Source organism: Bos indicus x Bos taurus, chromosome 26 (assembly GCF_003369695.1).
Source record: "Bos indicus x Bos taurus breed Angus x Brahman F1 hybrid chromosome 26, Bos_hybrid_MaternalHap_v2.0, whole genome shotgun sequence".
NCBI lineage: Eukaryota > Metazoa > Chordata > Mammalia > Artiodactyla > Bovidae > Bos > Bos indicus x Bos taurus.
In genome coordinates this window covers 15,239,847-15,255,592 of record NC_040101.1, presented here as the reverse complement: position 1 = coordinate 15,255,592, position 15,746 = coordinate 15,239,847, and the positions used below count along the sequence as shown (strand labels likewise).

Sequence of the window (15,746 nt, the reverse complement as noted above, 5' to 3'; positions counted from 1 at the left end):
TGTGCTTCCAGGAGAAGAATCCCTCCAACTTCCTACCTCAATTCTCACCACACTAGCCTGCTTGATTTCCCTTCTGCAGTTCAGGCTTCAGATGACAGTTTTAACATTACCTTATTTTTGGTCCCTTCCTTGTTCCCATCACTGATAATATCTCCATATGGCCTTTTAACTAGTGATCAAGTAAACAGTGCCAATGATGGCTGTGGGTTTGATGAGTCCAAGGAAAATGGAAATGCAAGAACGTCAAACATGTCTTGTTCAGTGAAAGGATTCAGCTCACCCTTAGCGTATGTGGATAAACATTCTCTTCACCTTGGGCAGAGACACCCAAATATGGAAACTCTGATGGCTACCCTATCTGTAAAAGGCAAAGGCCCTGCTGTCCCAGTTTCCTCAGAGACATTCTTAAAACAGAAGAGATGTTCTAGAAACTCAGGTTCAAACCATGAAGAGCAGCATTCATCATCCCGATCCTCTGTCCCTCTCCATCCTACAAATGCCAAACTGGATCGTATGCATTATTCAATGGCTCGAAACCTCTCGAGGCTCCATTTGGCTCTCCTATACCCACTTAAGGAACACAGTCACTGTAGAGGTCAAAGCTCATTACAGCTGGAACCTAAATCCAATGCCCTTGAGATATAAAATGTAGCTCCAGACAAGATCTTCCTGGCTCTGAGTTATGACTTCTGGGTCCTCAGCAGGCTGGGTCTTACAACATATTTGTTATGAAAACATATCTGTGTGAGAGAGCGATCCAAAAAACTGAATGGGTGGGACTTAGTCCAGGCAGAAGCATTTGATACCCATCAAAAAAAAAAAAAAAACCAGACAAGCCAGTGGTATCCAAGAATGGCCAGGTCACTTTAAGTGGAGAAAGAATGCAAGGATTGAAAAGGGGGGGATTTTGGAGATGACCTCAATCTACCCTCAGAATCATGGACTGTTAGGACTGGGGATTTTTACTTCAATGGTCTCATTATACCAAAAAAAGAGAGACCCAGAGAGAGTAAAATGAGTCTATTACAGCCCTATAGTTCATAACAGTTTTGAAATTAAAACCCAGATGAACCTTCTTCCTTACCTATTTCCTTACTCTCACTTTCCCAGCAGGGGAGAAGGGTTCATATCCTTCCAGGCATTGGTACAAAGACTGAGCAGTAATGCTTCCAGGGCACAGGCAGCCAGCAGGAGGCACTGCCCCTCTCGGTACCAGGAAGGTCAGCCAGGTTTCTGGTACCCCACCCTAGTTCCTACTGATCTGCTAACACAAAAACTCTGATGGTCATACACTCTTGTCTGCACATTCCTGATACACTGTCTGAGCCACTGTCCTGGCTGGGCCGAAGGGACAGAGAACATTAATAGGGATTTGGGGTATAAGCTATCAACATTATTTAGGATCATGTATGAATGTCTCTGACACTAAACTTGTCCTCTTATATTTTATCCCAGAAAGAGGCCACACAAACACACACACACATACACACACACTTTTTCTCTGAACCAAAAAAATAATAGAGAAGAGTGATTCTCAAGTTTCTTGAGCATATAAAGCACTCAGCCCAGGGAGCTTCCTAAAATGTAAATGCTCATCCCACAGCTCTGGGAAGTAGCCTGAGAGTCCATACTTCTAACAAACTTCCAGGTGACATCAGTTCATGCTGATGGTCTGAGGAGCACAGTCTGAGCAGTAAGAGACAAATGTTACAAAACCCTGCAAATAAATCTGAGTTTAAATTCTGGTTCCACCAGTTAGGAGCTCTGTGATCTTGGGCTGGTTTCCTAACTTCCCCTTGCCTCAATCATCTCATCTGTAAAATGGAAATAACAATATGTAAGACACACTTGATGATGACTACATAAGCCAGTGATGAAAAGATCTTAAACAGTGCCTGGCACAAAGCAAGAGCTTAATAAATGCCAGTTGCTGGCTGCTTCTAAGATTCACGGGAGCAGATATGCCTTCTATCTGGCTCACTGCCAAACTCCCAATGGTGAGAATGCAGCAGGTGCTCAACGGATGTCTTGAGTGAATGTGTGTATAATACACTCACACATAATTTCAGTATTTACATACTGTCTTGGTTCTATGACTTTCTGCAGGAAAGCATAAAACATTTAGAACACTAGAAGACGCTCACCAGGACCAAACCACCATCTCATAGAATCACATTCAGTGTGAACCACCACGTTTAATCACCAAGAAACATACAATTTGTGATGGCCATGTATACTTGAGAAAGTCTTAATTGTAAACAAATAAAGACAACATCAGTCTGGAATCTGTATGTCATTAAGGGAAATCACTGCCTCACTCATTATTTGTGGGGCTATCTGAATGCAGATGTTATGGAAAACTTAATTCTAAAACTAAGTTCACTTCCAAACCAAATGTAGCTTTGCAAAGACAAAACAAACCACGGGAAGTGAGACCACTTTTGAAAGGGCAGGAACATATTCTTTCATATATGCACACACTTGCTCGGGAAAAATTAAGAACAAAACAAAAAAACGTTAACAAATAGTAGAGCTTAATCTTTTCAGTCAAAGGCAGACACGTGAGTCTGTCCAAGTCTTCAACAATCTAAGATGATCTTCAAGCATCTTGTAAAGTAAAGCAGCATCATTTAAATAGATCCCATTTCCAGGGAGGCACTGTGTACAGTATGCAGCAAGAAGGGAATACGATTGCCACCTACAGACAGAAGTGGCACTCCCTTTGCAAGAGTTGGCCAATCATATTTTATTGCGGGGGGCGGGGGGAAGAAATTCAACCAAGTCACTTCCCTCCAACCTCTTTCAAACCACCACACCACATTTACTTCATTTAGAATTACTTTCAAGTCGTACAATCATCTCTAGGCATTCTGCCTCTTCATTATCATCATCCTGTTTCTAATTTCCCAGAAACACTGTGCCATTCAACTATCTCCTTATACACTGCTTGAGAGCCAAAGGGAACGCAAGCCAACGGATTTCAAGCCGGCGAAGGCATCAGAGTGGAAGTATGAATCTGCTTACCTGGTATGAATGGGACCACCCGGAATATATCAGACAATCTGCTGTTTACTGGCTCATACGGAGAATCTTCAAGCAGATCATTTCCTAAAAACAACAGAAAGACTGGGCTCAGATTGGAAAACAGGCATATTTCAGGCAGTTTTTGTTACTGAATCTGAATTCTAATTGTGTTATGATTGTGTAACAAAAAGATGCTGAAACTTTCAAAGATTTCAAATGCATCTATTTGGCTCTGGTTATTTCTTTTCATTCCCTCTGCCTCTGTTGTCCTTGCTCTCCCCAGAGTGCCATGAAAACATTGGAGAACAACCCAGGCTGATCTTGCCAGAAAACTCTCCCACTCTTTGCAAAGGAAGGAAACCAAAGAGGAAGGAATCAGTGACGTCACAAGCCCAGATTGCCTTCAGGAGCCAATGGAAGAAAGGTGACCCCAAAGAGCCCCCACTCCCCCGATTTTGGTTTTTTTTTTTTTTTTTGCTCCCAAAACATGGCATGCGGTCAGAAAGCAGGTACTCTGGCTATTAAACAGTCAGCCTCTGAAATAGGTTTTCATTAACAGGTTCTGGAGGAAGTAGCAGCTGAGAGGTCAAATCTGTATATCACAGATTTTCAGCAAGAGTCTCAGTGGAGAATGAAGGCACTGAATGTTTGTGTTAGATTTACAAACATGAGCCACCTCCTGCACACAAGGACCAAAAAACTGCCATTGTAATGAATGACTGTAACAAGTAGACCTGTCCCTCTCTAAGTCATTTCTGTATGAACCAAGGCTGAACCACACTAGCTGGTTCAAGACTCAGATCATCTAAGATGACAATTTTTTTTTTCCCCCCACATCTGCCTTTGATCAGGTTTGGAGGTGGAGGGATGGTAAAGATAGAATAGATTCCACTAGACTTTTTATTCTGAATTCTTTATCTTGTGTCAGAATAAAAGGGGAGAAGAGAGAAACTCCAAGCAAGACGCAGTGCAAGAAGACGCAGTGCAAGCTTTCCGATTATCCTGTGGAGCCAGTGCTCCTCCTTGGAGGGAAGTCGCAGGTTCCTCGAGGCGGCCTTTAATGGATTCCTAACTCCGATGTTCTGACCAAGTTTCAGAGAGGTCAGCAGGGGTCCCTGGGATGTCCCTCCACCCCATCACGGGTTTGCCAACAACCAGGCCCCGACAGAGCTGCTAGGGAGGCAGCAAACACCAGCTGCCGACGTCCCTGAGGGCCCATGAAAGGTCCTCATTCTGCAGCTGGGGAGAACTGAGTGGAAGATGAGGTCAGCCAGACCCCGGGGCCCAGGGGCCCGCTGCCTTCAGGGACTGGGGGAGGGGAGAGGAGCCGGTCGCGCGTACCCTGCAGGCTCTGATACATGCTCCAGTAGATGCGCAGACAGTTCTTCTCCTTCTTCATGCCCCGCTTGCAGCGGCAGTTGTAAAGGGACTTCTGTTTGAGGGCCTCCATGGCGCTGCGGCACTCGTCCTTGGCCTCGAGGCCCGAGGTCAAGCTGAAGTTGGTCTCCTTGCCCGCCACGCACTGCCGGAGCGTGCGGTACTTGGTGCTGCAGCTCTGCTCCTTCAGGCACTGATCGCTGGCTTTCACGCAGTCCAGGCGGTCCCCGCCGCTCACCTCGGCCGACAGGAGAACGTCTGCGGGCGGAGGGGAGGGCGCGTGAGTGCGGCGGGGCAGGGGCACGGCGCGCCCGCGGGGAGGGAGGACGCGCGCAGGACCCTGCTTCTGGGGCTCCCGGCAAACCCGGCACGCCCGCCCCGCTACGCCCCAGAGTCCATCTTCCCGCCCCGGCACCTCCTGCCACCGGTCTCCCCCTACTCCATCCCGAAGCTTGCGGGTTTCTCGCGATTTGCTCGCGAGCCAGCGCTGCCCATCGCGAGCGCCGGCCCTGCCGCCCCGGGACCCACCGGCCTCAGAGTCCGCTCGACCTCCAGGGCCGCCGGCCCCGGTTCCAGCCATTCGCTCCGCCCGGCCCGACTGAAGCCCAGGGGCTTTCGGAAGGCGAGAGCAGCGGGCTGGGCACTGGCCACGGTGAGGGCGAGTCCTGGTCCCCGGCCCGCCCGGTGGGGAGCCCTGAGATGCTATTGGGGAAAAAGTTTTTCCCTTCCAACTTTGCTCTCCTGGTCGGGTACTCGTCCACACCCAACCTGCCCGCCGCGCCTCCGCGAGCTCCCGTGGATTCGCAAGGAGCGTCGGGCTCGGGGCTGGAGGGCTCAGACCCTTTCATTGCCCGCAGGCTAGGTCAATACAAAACGTAGGAAACAAAAACCAAGGAAGAGAAACTGCGGGCAAGTGCCGCGCCGCCCGCGCCCCACTCCCCAGCCGGGGTTGCTGGGGGTTCAGCAACGAAACTTCCCGCTCCCACCCCACCGCACCAGCAACACAATTGGGGGGTGGGGGTGGTTTGCTGCCGCTAGTGCTCCCGGAAAGACTCCGCAGGTAAAAAAGCCAGCGGCGGCCTCGACTTACCCAGAAGCGGCAGTACGAAGTACAGGGTCGCCAGGAACATGGTGCCGGCGCGCAGCTGGTCCCCGCCCCCCCGAAAATCCCGGCCTGCCGCTCGGTCTCGCCAAGGGAGCTCAGCATGCAGTGATCCCCGGACGGTCGCGCTGTTCTGGCCGCCCAAAGTTCAGCTCCATCCAGGGCGAGAGGAAACTCCCCGGTCCGTCCGCCGCCACCGCCGCCGGCGACTCAGCTCCGGGCGGGCGGTTGGCGCGAGGGCGGGAGGCGGTTCCGCTTTTAGGGGTTCAGGTCCGACCCAACCTGGAAGGGAGAGCGTGCTTTGAAACCAGAGCGGAGAGCGCTGGAGCCTCCCCCGCCCCTCTCCCCTCCCTGGCTCCTGCCTTGGGGGACTTTTTAGCGCCCGGGTAAGGGCCCACCCCTACCCGGATCTGGGCACGGGGAGGGGGCCCCCGGGGGTGCATGTGCGTGTATTCCCGGGAGCCGCCCGCACGCGCAGGGTAAAGGCTGGAGAGGTCAGACGCGGGTTCCCAAAGTCCAAGGGGGTGTCTACTGGGTCCAATCCAAGAGGTCGAACGCAAGCAAATAAATAAATAACGTTACTTTCCGAGAGCGAGCCGGCCGCTGCCTGGAGTCGAAGCACTCGGCGGCGGCAGCTTTCTCGCCAACCCTGGCGCGGAAAGAGCCCCTTCTCCCGGGAAGTTCACCGCCCCCTCCTCGCGCCAGCTCTCTGGCTCAGCCGGCCCTCTCCACCCAAACCACCAATCGCTGCCCCCCATTGCCGTATCTCCTCCTCCTCAGGCTCGCCTCCATTCAGAGGCAGTCGCGAGAGGGGGAACCGATGTCCCGGTTGGGGCTGAAACCCGGCTCGCGCGCCCCTACCCGCCGCGCTGTCCTCGGCTTTCTGGCATCCGCGCCGCGTAGACACTAGCCCAGCGCCCCGGAGTCGCGCGCATCATCGCCGTCACCCTGACCGAGCGCACAGGGCCCACAGCTCTGGAGCGCCAGGGCAGGTGCAGCCCCGCGCCACGCAAGACGCTGCGCCCCAAAGTTCAGGGACGCCCACAAGACGGGTAGAGGGGAATGAGGGCGAGGCGACGGGTTCCCAAACCGACAGAATGGGAGAAATCTATCCAAATGCTACCAACCTGGACTTAACCAGCTGCGGCGAGATGCCAGTTTATTTATTTATTTACTGGGGGGGGGGGGGGGGGGGTTGTACTCGCCCCCTCCTTCCCTTTCCAATCTCACTTCTCTGCACTAGGAAGAAAGATGCGGTAATCTTCGAGAGCGCAGAGGACCAAGTTGGGCCAGGGTGTTTTCCGAGCAGACCCCCGGCTCGGGAGGTCCCTTAGGGATGTTAGTGGTCACTGGGAGCTGCGCGGCGAACAGCGGGTTCCTTGGCCAGATTTCTTTGCCGGAGGACCCTCTGCCTGTTCCTGCTCCCGCCACCCCGCAGCACACCGCCAGCCCCTCAGATACTCGCCCGCAAGGACGCCGTAGATGCACACACTCATGGGCCGTGGGACCCAGGGCCGGATCCAGCAAGCGCGCACAGGACGCACAGCGCTATGCAGCCAGCAGCGAGCGCCGCTAGTCTCTCTCTCTCTCTCTCTGTTCTCTCTCTCTGTTCTCTCTCTCTTTCACACACACACACACACGCACAATACACAAGGCCTCTTTCTTCCTTCCCTCTTAGCACAATCAAACCAGGCGCCTCTTCTCAACGCAAAGTTTCTCCCCACGTCACCCGCGGCTGTGACTCAAGATTTGGCGTGTTAGAACACACACTCAGACCCTGGCCCTCGGGGCTGCGATCGCGGGATGTGTCCAGCCAGTCATCCACGCCAACGCGCTCACACTCACACTCACACTCGCACGTGCACACGCAGTCTCTGCCTCTCTTCTCGAGCCTAAACAAGGAAACAAAAGCGCACCCCCTGGCCCACTGCATTTCAACCGCGTTAGACCTAGCTTTGGGAAATTTATAAGCCGACCTCCATCTTGGCTGTTTCAAGAGTAAAATGTAAAATAATAATAAATTTAAAGGTTCACACGCGCAGCCCTCGACCCCAACCCCTGGGACCACTCATTCTCAGCCAGGCTGCTGACCCCCTACCCCCACCCCACCCCGCCCCGAAAACACGCTCCCCTCTTCACACGCCGGGGGGCGCACGGGGCACCAACGTCTACACTGGGTCCAGAGAGGGGTCTGGGCAACAGCTCGCGGTGGCAAGCTCATCCAGCCGCTCAGGACTTATATATGGGATCTTTGCTGATGTCTGAGTTCACCTCTTGAGGAAGCCGAGTTTTGCATCAAGTCTAGATGAGCCCATCTGTCAAATATGCAAACCCATCGTACTAGACAATGGGGTGCCAGAGAGAGAGAGAGAGAGAGAGAGAGAGACGGTCAATTTGATCGACGGAAGGGTGGGTAATTGAAAAGGGCAGGGGCTTGGGTTGAAGTTTGGGGCCGGGGTGTAAGGGCGGGGGGAAAGGAGGAAGGAAGCGGAGGGCTGCGTAGCTCTCCGTTCAACTACACATCAGTCAGGCGTGTCCCTCATCGCGGCGGCGGCCGCTGGGTTGCGGGCTGCGCTTTGTTTGGAGTGCGCGGGGGCAACAACACTGGCTCCAAACCGAGGGGACATCCGACGGATCTGCGCTCCTGTGCACGTGTTCCTCGGGGGCGGGTATGAAACCCTTAACAAGCACACCCCCTCCTCACACGCGCCGCGCGTACAAACGCGCACACACACACACAGCCACACCACACACGGATTTCTTGTTCAGTGTATCAGTTTACGCTTGGTTGTTGAGTAAACAAAGCAAACATATGTCACATTTTCGCGACAGATGGTTCAAACCAAAGGCTACTTGCAGTCTCAGTCTCTGGCAGTGGTAACAGTCTAAGTTACAGAGTGGACTAAGCGGAAATGCAATTAAGTCTTCCAATCAGTTTCTCCACGTCAAAACAGTTTATTTCCATATTTTCACACACAGACTAGAGAAATCCTGGGGAGGTGGTTTCAGTGGAGAGAATTGCAGAAACGTGAATTAAGAGTTTATCTGAAGACTGTTTCTCCATGGACACCCAAAACATAAAACTCTCTTTGATCACTCCATTTTAAAAGTAGTGGTGAATATCTCCGTTTGGAAGTAATCGGATGGATGGACTAGGGCTTGTCATTGCAGACCATATGGAATGGTTGGAGGACAATGAGATTTCATTTAAGGACATCATCCACGTCTTTTATAAGGGTTCTTTGTTAAATTATCCTGTGCTTTCCTACCATTCCACGGGCATTTTTTAAATCAAATTTTGACAGGGAGCAGATATAAATAAAAGTTCTCCAAATGTAAAATATAGAACTTCTTTTAAAATATTTGTAAGCTTTGAGATATTTCTGAACTTTTCACTCACTCTAGTCTTCATTAAGTTCTTACTGATGATGAAAATGGGGTTTTAAAAAAATGAGCCACAAAGTATATAACTGTATTGTCCAACTCAATAGTCACTAGCCACATTTCCATCACCAGAGAAAGGTCTGTTGAACAAAACTTTACAATGTTGGTGTAAAATTATTTCATGTGATGTGTATATAAAGTTCACTAGCCATGTGAGTATTTCAATGAAAATTAAATAAAAGAAAGATGCAGTTCCTCAGTAGCACTGTGTGTGAGTCACTCAACAGTATCTGACTCTTTTTGAACCCATGGGCTGTAGCCGGCCAGTCTCTTCTGTCCAGGGAATTCTCCAAGCAAGAATAGTAGAGTGGGTAGCCATTCCCTTCTCCGGGGGATCTTCCTGACCCAAAGATCAAACCTGGTCTCCCGCATTGCAGGTAGATTTTTTACTATTCAGTAGCACTAAGTATATTTCAGGTACCCAATATCCCTCTGTGGCTAGTGGCCACCATATCGGACAGCATAGATATGGAACATGTCCATCATCACAGAAAGTTCTGTTGAACAGTCCTACTCTATAATGTTGGTGTGAAATTATTTAATGTGGTGTGTATATAAAGTTCTCAGAAAGTAGAACAAAGCAGGCCTAAAGTGAGTGTTTTATAAGCAGCAACAGTAGTCATCATTATTGTAATGATGATGATGATGATGTTAATCGTTCTAAGGAAGTTGGAGAATCCATGAGAACATAGCCCACTGCTGATTCTCAGAAGAATATCAACAGGTAAAGAAACTAAGGAAAGGGAAGTGATCTGCCAAGGATAGCTGTGTGCAGAAAGATGTGGCCTTTATACCACCTAAAACTTCTTATAGTAGGAGCTCAAAAAAACCTCTGCTTTGCAACTATACCCACTACTTTCTAAAAGCGAGAAACATACATGGCTGAAAAGTCCTTGGAATTTAAAAGATAGAAATGCAGTGTGAAATACTGTATTAGTATTATCTCTGTTTCTTTGGAGCTTATCTGTTCCCATGTGTACAGGACTGATCTCAGGATGAAAGGTGACATTGAAATATCAAATATTATTAATAATTATAAAGGTTCATGCCATCCTCTGTGACATGTTTTCTCAGTGGGAAATTGGTTTAATGCTACAAAATTAGGTTCAATCCACCCATAAGCACGTGAAGTGAGCAATTTTCTTGCATTTCTTGATGTAAGTGTATTTTCATAAGTTAACAGATGAGTCATGGTGAGTATGACAGTTTTATTCCATGCAGTATTTTGTCTCCTACTTTCACTGCCTTGGTCCTATAGAGTATAATGCAAAATACATTCATTTTGTCAAATTATACTGCTCACAAATCACTCAAGGTTTTTTTTTTTTTTTTTAAACTCAGACTAGTCTATCAAAGTATTTGACATTAGGCAGTTTGACAGGCTTACCTCTGTAACTACTCGAAACTGCTCATTATTACCTAAATGTGCCATGGTTTGTTTTTTTTTTTTTCCTGCTACAAGCTTGCCCATGCTGTTCTATCTCCATCATATGCACTTTTCATCCTGATATGTGAATATCCAGCTAAGCTTTAACAGGTCATTAAGGATAGTGAGGACTTTGGTTAGGAAGAATCGTTGTTTATAATGTGTCCTCTCATGGACCAGTTGGAGTCTTTATCACAACTACTGTGACATTGCATTGTAGTTGGTTGCTATATCTGCATGTTCAACTGGAATGTGAGTTCCTTGAAGGCAGGAACATTTTCTACTCATTTTATTTTTGCATCCCCACCATTTAGAGTGATAACGGACACACCGTCACCTCCAAGAAATGTACTGATGCCATGCATAATAAGTGAGGCTGTTTCTCATTTTCCTCTGACACAATAATTCTACTGAAAGATTTACATAAAATCCCTTTACTATAGGAAAAATACTAAATATAAGTACCTCATGCAATTGCTGGTATTGCTGTTTCAATAATAGTATCAAATATGTATTATTCCTTTGGGGATTTGACATTTACTTTAAAAAAAAACAAACCATTATTGTAACAGAATGCTGTTTTTCTGGTTCATTTTAATAGTAACATATGACATATTTCATTTCTGGGAAATGATAGCTTGCCTTAGGTCATATTTTAAGGCATAAAGCCAGAGGCAGAGTAACAGTCCCACCTGAAGTTCTCTAATCATCTAGAAATGTGTCTCTAGGAGAGAAGAATTTAGAAGGGCCAGATTACAGTTAACCTGTAGGCTTCATCCTCAAAAGCAAATTTTTAGAAGCCAAGTTGATCCAGAGTGTTAGCAATTCTCTTATAAACATGCAAGACCTTGTGCGGTCTTTCAGGAAAATGAGATATTAGAAATCATCCAAATCTAGGAGGCTGGCATAGGGTCAATATGGCAGCACCAATTTCACCCTTTAGGGCTGTACATCAACGTTTGCCCTTTGTGGGTATAGAAAGAGCCCGTTGCTCTCAGATTTCAGAGCCCTTTTCCAGCCTGACTATATTAAGGTATGTCTTTTGAACATCATTTGCAAATGGAAGCTTCTTATTGGCTGTCAAGGTGCCTGACCCTTAGGAGCCTCTGGTAGGAAACCTCACTTCCTCCTTAGTTTTCAAGCACTTTTCATTTCTTAGTAGTAATAAGCCAATGCATTTTAATGCATTTGTGAACGAATATTGCATTTTGTGAGAGTTGGAAGTCATTTGTACTTTGGCCTTATGCCACAAAATGCATTCAAGGTGTGCAGCTCTGATGCAATAAAGTGCCTGTCATGTCTTATTGCTTGGCTAGATGGCAAGAGATACCCCATCTGCAGGGGACTTGTGAGGTTTTCTTAGCAATTGCCAAAAGTGGTAGATGAAAAGCCCTGTACATTTCATTCCTCTTTATCCAGAAAGGATGGGGAAGGGCTGCACTGAGGAAACACCTTTTCTCTCCACCGCTCTCCTGATAAGCCCTAAACCCTGTTCCGGAGGGACTGTTCCATCATGAGGGCAAGAGGGAAGCTTAATCCCCAGCTTTGTCCAGTAATTAGCCTCTCACTCTCCGGAGGCAGCAAACACAGATGCCGATCCGGATGAGCTTTGGGACGTGGAATGAAAACAAGCCTGAAAACACTGACTCATTTCTTCAAAAGCCTTTTAGCAGCCTTGAAGGCAGTAAAAACTTCTGACTTCTTTTGCTACTCATTAGGTCTAAAGTGGTAGGATGGGGCCTCTCCCAGCAGTGATGAAACAGAGAAGCAGGAAAGACAACCAAAAACTTGGGAGTGAGTGGTTCGGAGGCCCTGCCTGCAACAATGAAAAGCTCTGTAGCAAAGCACACCCTTGTCCTGCCACTTACCCAGGCGTCCTTCAATGAATGCCATGGAAATGCACTGTTTACCAAAACCAAAACCTCTGGCAGCGCTGCAGTAGGAGCCCACTAACAAAATTAGCCGGCAGTTAATGATGCGGCCCCCACCAGAACTAATTAAGCCAACAGTGCTTGCAGCACAAAGGATTTGGGCCTGTTTTAAAGCATCGATTGTGACATCATTTAAAAGTCATTTCAAACTCATCCAAAACTGTTGCTCAGAAAACAAATGCAGTGTAATGTTCTTCGCGTTGTTGGTTTTATTTTCCCCTGTCAAAAATCTGACAAAAGTCAGTTGAAACTGTCAAGGAAGAAAACATCACACGGTATGAGGTTTTCCCCAGACTTGAAATGTATCGAAGGAATGACAAATCTGTTATATAGATTATTCTAGCACAAAAGTAAATTAGGATGGTCTAGGAGATACACGAGAGCAATGAAAATGTGAGACTGCCCTTGACACAGTTCATAAATTTGAGGCCATGACAAAGAATTAACACAAGATCAATTTGGTTTTGATCTGAATTATCTGTTAAGCTTAAAATACAGAAGGATCAATAGGATGGATATTTGTGTGAGTGTTTTATCTGCACATAACCCATAATAAGAGACAAAAATAATTTCTTCTTTTCCCATCCCTAGAGGGTCTCTTGGTGGAAAGCCCCCTCTAGCCTTCAGTACTCTGTCTCAAGCGTCAGTAGAGATTCACCTTTATTTTCTAAGATTTCATTGATTGCCCAATTGATTCGTGGTCTGATTACTTTGGTTGACTTATTTATTGTCTTGTATACATCCAGGACTGTGAATAGTACTGTGATGTACACTACAAAGGATGCGGGCACTTGATCTTGCCTAAGGTCAGACCCAAATACTTCCTTCCCAATAGAGACTCCTAACTACCCGCTAGGATTCTTCTCTCATCCTTTCAGAGTAGTACCTTTCAAATTGCAGGCCATGCTCCATTCATTGGTCACAAAGAACATTTATGAAATATAAAAATGCGTTACCCAGAGAAGGGGTAAAAATAGTTTCAAAAAACTTTTAATTTCTGAATGTGTCTGATGCCTGTATTGGATTGTCATGTAGAATGTGTTTCTTATCGTGAATCATGGTTAAAAACCTTGAAAATCACTGCTCGAAATTAATTAAAGCTCTGATTTTTATTTGGACATCTGACCCCCACAGAATAAAGATTATACTTCTGAGCCTTCATTACAGCCAGTTGTGGTCCTGTGGCCTGGAACTGATGAATCAGAGGTAACAGAGAGGATGTAAAGAATCTCTGAGGGCCATCCTTACTCTACATTTTTCTGTTGTTCTCCATCCTGCTGCTCGGTGTGTTACATTTGACCAGGCAGGTGAGAAGAGCAACTAGAGAAACAGAGCGGCAAACAGAAGGGACTTGAGTCCCCAGGATGACCTCCTGAAACAAAGCTGCCTGTCTACCCTGGACCTTCCATCTCCGTAGCATTATGTGAGAGACAGATAAATGTGTCTTATTAAGCCACTGTTATATTGGGTCTCCAATGCCGTGCTGTGCTATGTCATTTCAGTCATGTCCAACTCTTTGTGACCCTATGGACTATAGCCCACCAGTCTCCTGTGTCCATGGGATTCTCCAGGCAAGAATACTGCAGTGGGTTGCCCTGCCCTCCTCCAGGGGATCTTCCTGGCCGAGGGATCAAACCCGTGTCTCCTCCAGCTCCTGCATTGTAGGTGGATTCTTTACCGCTGAGCCACCAGGAAAGCCCTTGTGTCTCCAATACAAGCAGCCAATCTGGTGGAACTAGTCCATCCAATTTCTAATGGAAGAAAAAGAAAGAAAAAGAAATCCAGCAATTATTTCCTGAGACTCTATCATGGACCAGCCACCTGCTCCATTGGTGTGGGAAATAACAGAAGAACATCGGCGCTGAAGGGAAATGTAATCTCATTGATGAGCTGTGTGCCTGAAATAATCAATATGGTAAAGGAGTGTAGGGTGAATTGTCAACATGAAAGGAAATAAAAAATAAAGCTCTTCAGAGTCGCAGGAGATAGGTAGAAAGATAGAAAATGAGTGGAACCATGGAATTGAGAAAAGGGGGAAAGAGAGGGTCATGGAGTGGAAGGAACATTCTTGAGAGCTTTTCAGCTACTCTGAAGGACTAGAATGAAACTAAAGACCCCCAAAGAGAAGTATTATGCCCTTTATCCCAGGTCTCCCTAAAGCATTCCTCTAGAGCGTTCAGTCAAGGCTATTAGTAGGGCTCCATGCTACACCAAAGTGGCCAATCCTCAGACTTGTTCCTTATCTAGGCACAGACTTACTCTCATTTATCAAAGCCTTTGTTGCTATCATGATGGGCGGAAAGCTCTTTTGTTTGTACCTCATGCAGGGCTTCCCTGATAGCTCCGTTGGTAAAGAAACCGCCTGCAATGCCGGAGACTCTGGTTCAATCCCTTGGTCGGGAAGATCCGCTAGCGAAGGGATAGGCTACCCACTCCAGTATTCTTGGGCTTCCCTTGTGGCTCAGCTCAGCTGGTAAATAATCTGCCTGCAATGCGGGAGATTCGGGTTTGATCCTTGGGTTGGGAAGATCCCCTGGAGAAGGGAAAGGCTACCCACTCCAGTATTCTGGTCTAGAGAATTCCATGGACTGTATAGTCTATGGGGTCGCAAAGAGTTGGACACGACTGAGCAACTTTCACTTTCACACGCAAGGATGGGATGCTGTCTCTGTGGGAAGTTACTCTGGCATTGGTGGGGATGACTTCCTTAGGGGGTCACAACCATCCCATACCTCCACTTTAGGATGCATTGGTGTCGGCCTTTGTTGTTGTTGCTTGTGTTGCTGTTCAGTTGCTCAGTTGTGTCTAACTCTGCAGCACCATGGACTGCAGCAGCCAAGCTTCCCTGCCCTTCACCATCTCCCACAGTTTGCTCAAATTCATATCCATTGAGTCAGTGATGCTCTCTAACCATCTCATTCGCTACTGCCCTCTTCCCCTTTTGCCTTCCATCTTTCCCAATAAGGTGTCTGCCTTATTCTACAAGTTTTCAATGAGGTTTCTAATATTTCTCTAGGTAATTCGACTTGGGAGTTCTGGAATTCTGTTTTCTGCATACCAACTCAAAACCATTTAACATTCTGGCTTCTCAACTTGGAAGATGCATGAGTCGGAGACGCCTTGCTGGCAAGGCTGGGCCATGTGAAAAGGCAAAGTGTTATTTCAGCAGACTCACCGCAGAGGTATGTGTTAATTAAGTTAATTGCACCATCATTGAAGCAAAGGATGGCAGTAACTGCTCCCCATAATGGGGCTGGGTTATTGCCATCATTTATTAAACACGCTGGTTTTCTTAAATGCAATCACTTTCTCCTGTTCTATAAGTACATATGCACACACGCACACACACATATACACAAGCATACGCAATTCGTAGTTTATCAACCACTTCTACATGAACTCAATCACACTATTTGATCCTGATACCGACTTGGTGATAGAG

At 47.4% G+C, this 15,746-nt stretch overlaps 1 protein-coding gene across 4 annotated transcripts in view; it reads right to left on the bottom strand.

The window, feature by feature from the left end:
- GFRA1 (GDNF family receptor alpha 1) overlaps positions 1–6,465 on the bottom strand; it is a 232,500-nt gene extending 226,035 nt beyond the window's left edge. Inside the window, exons 1-4 of one of the 4 annotated variants that reach the window (XM_027528621.1) lie at positions 6,365–6,465; positions 5,492–5,785; positions 4,366–4,659; positions 3,025–3,108 (exon numbers count right to left, since the gene is read on the bottom strand). In XM_027528621.1, coding sequence (XP_027384422.1) covers positions 3,025–3,108; positions 4,366–4,659; positions 5,492–5,531 — 418 coding nt within the window. In that variant the 5' untranslated portion in view covers positions 5,532–5,785; positions 6,365–6,465. The other 3 variants (XM_027528622.1, XM_027528619.1, XM_027528620.1) reach the window with 3 other exon arrangements.
- Positions 6,466–15,746: the final 9,281 nt, after the last annotated feature.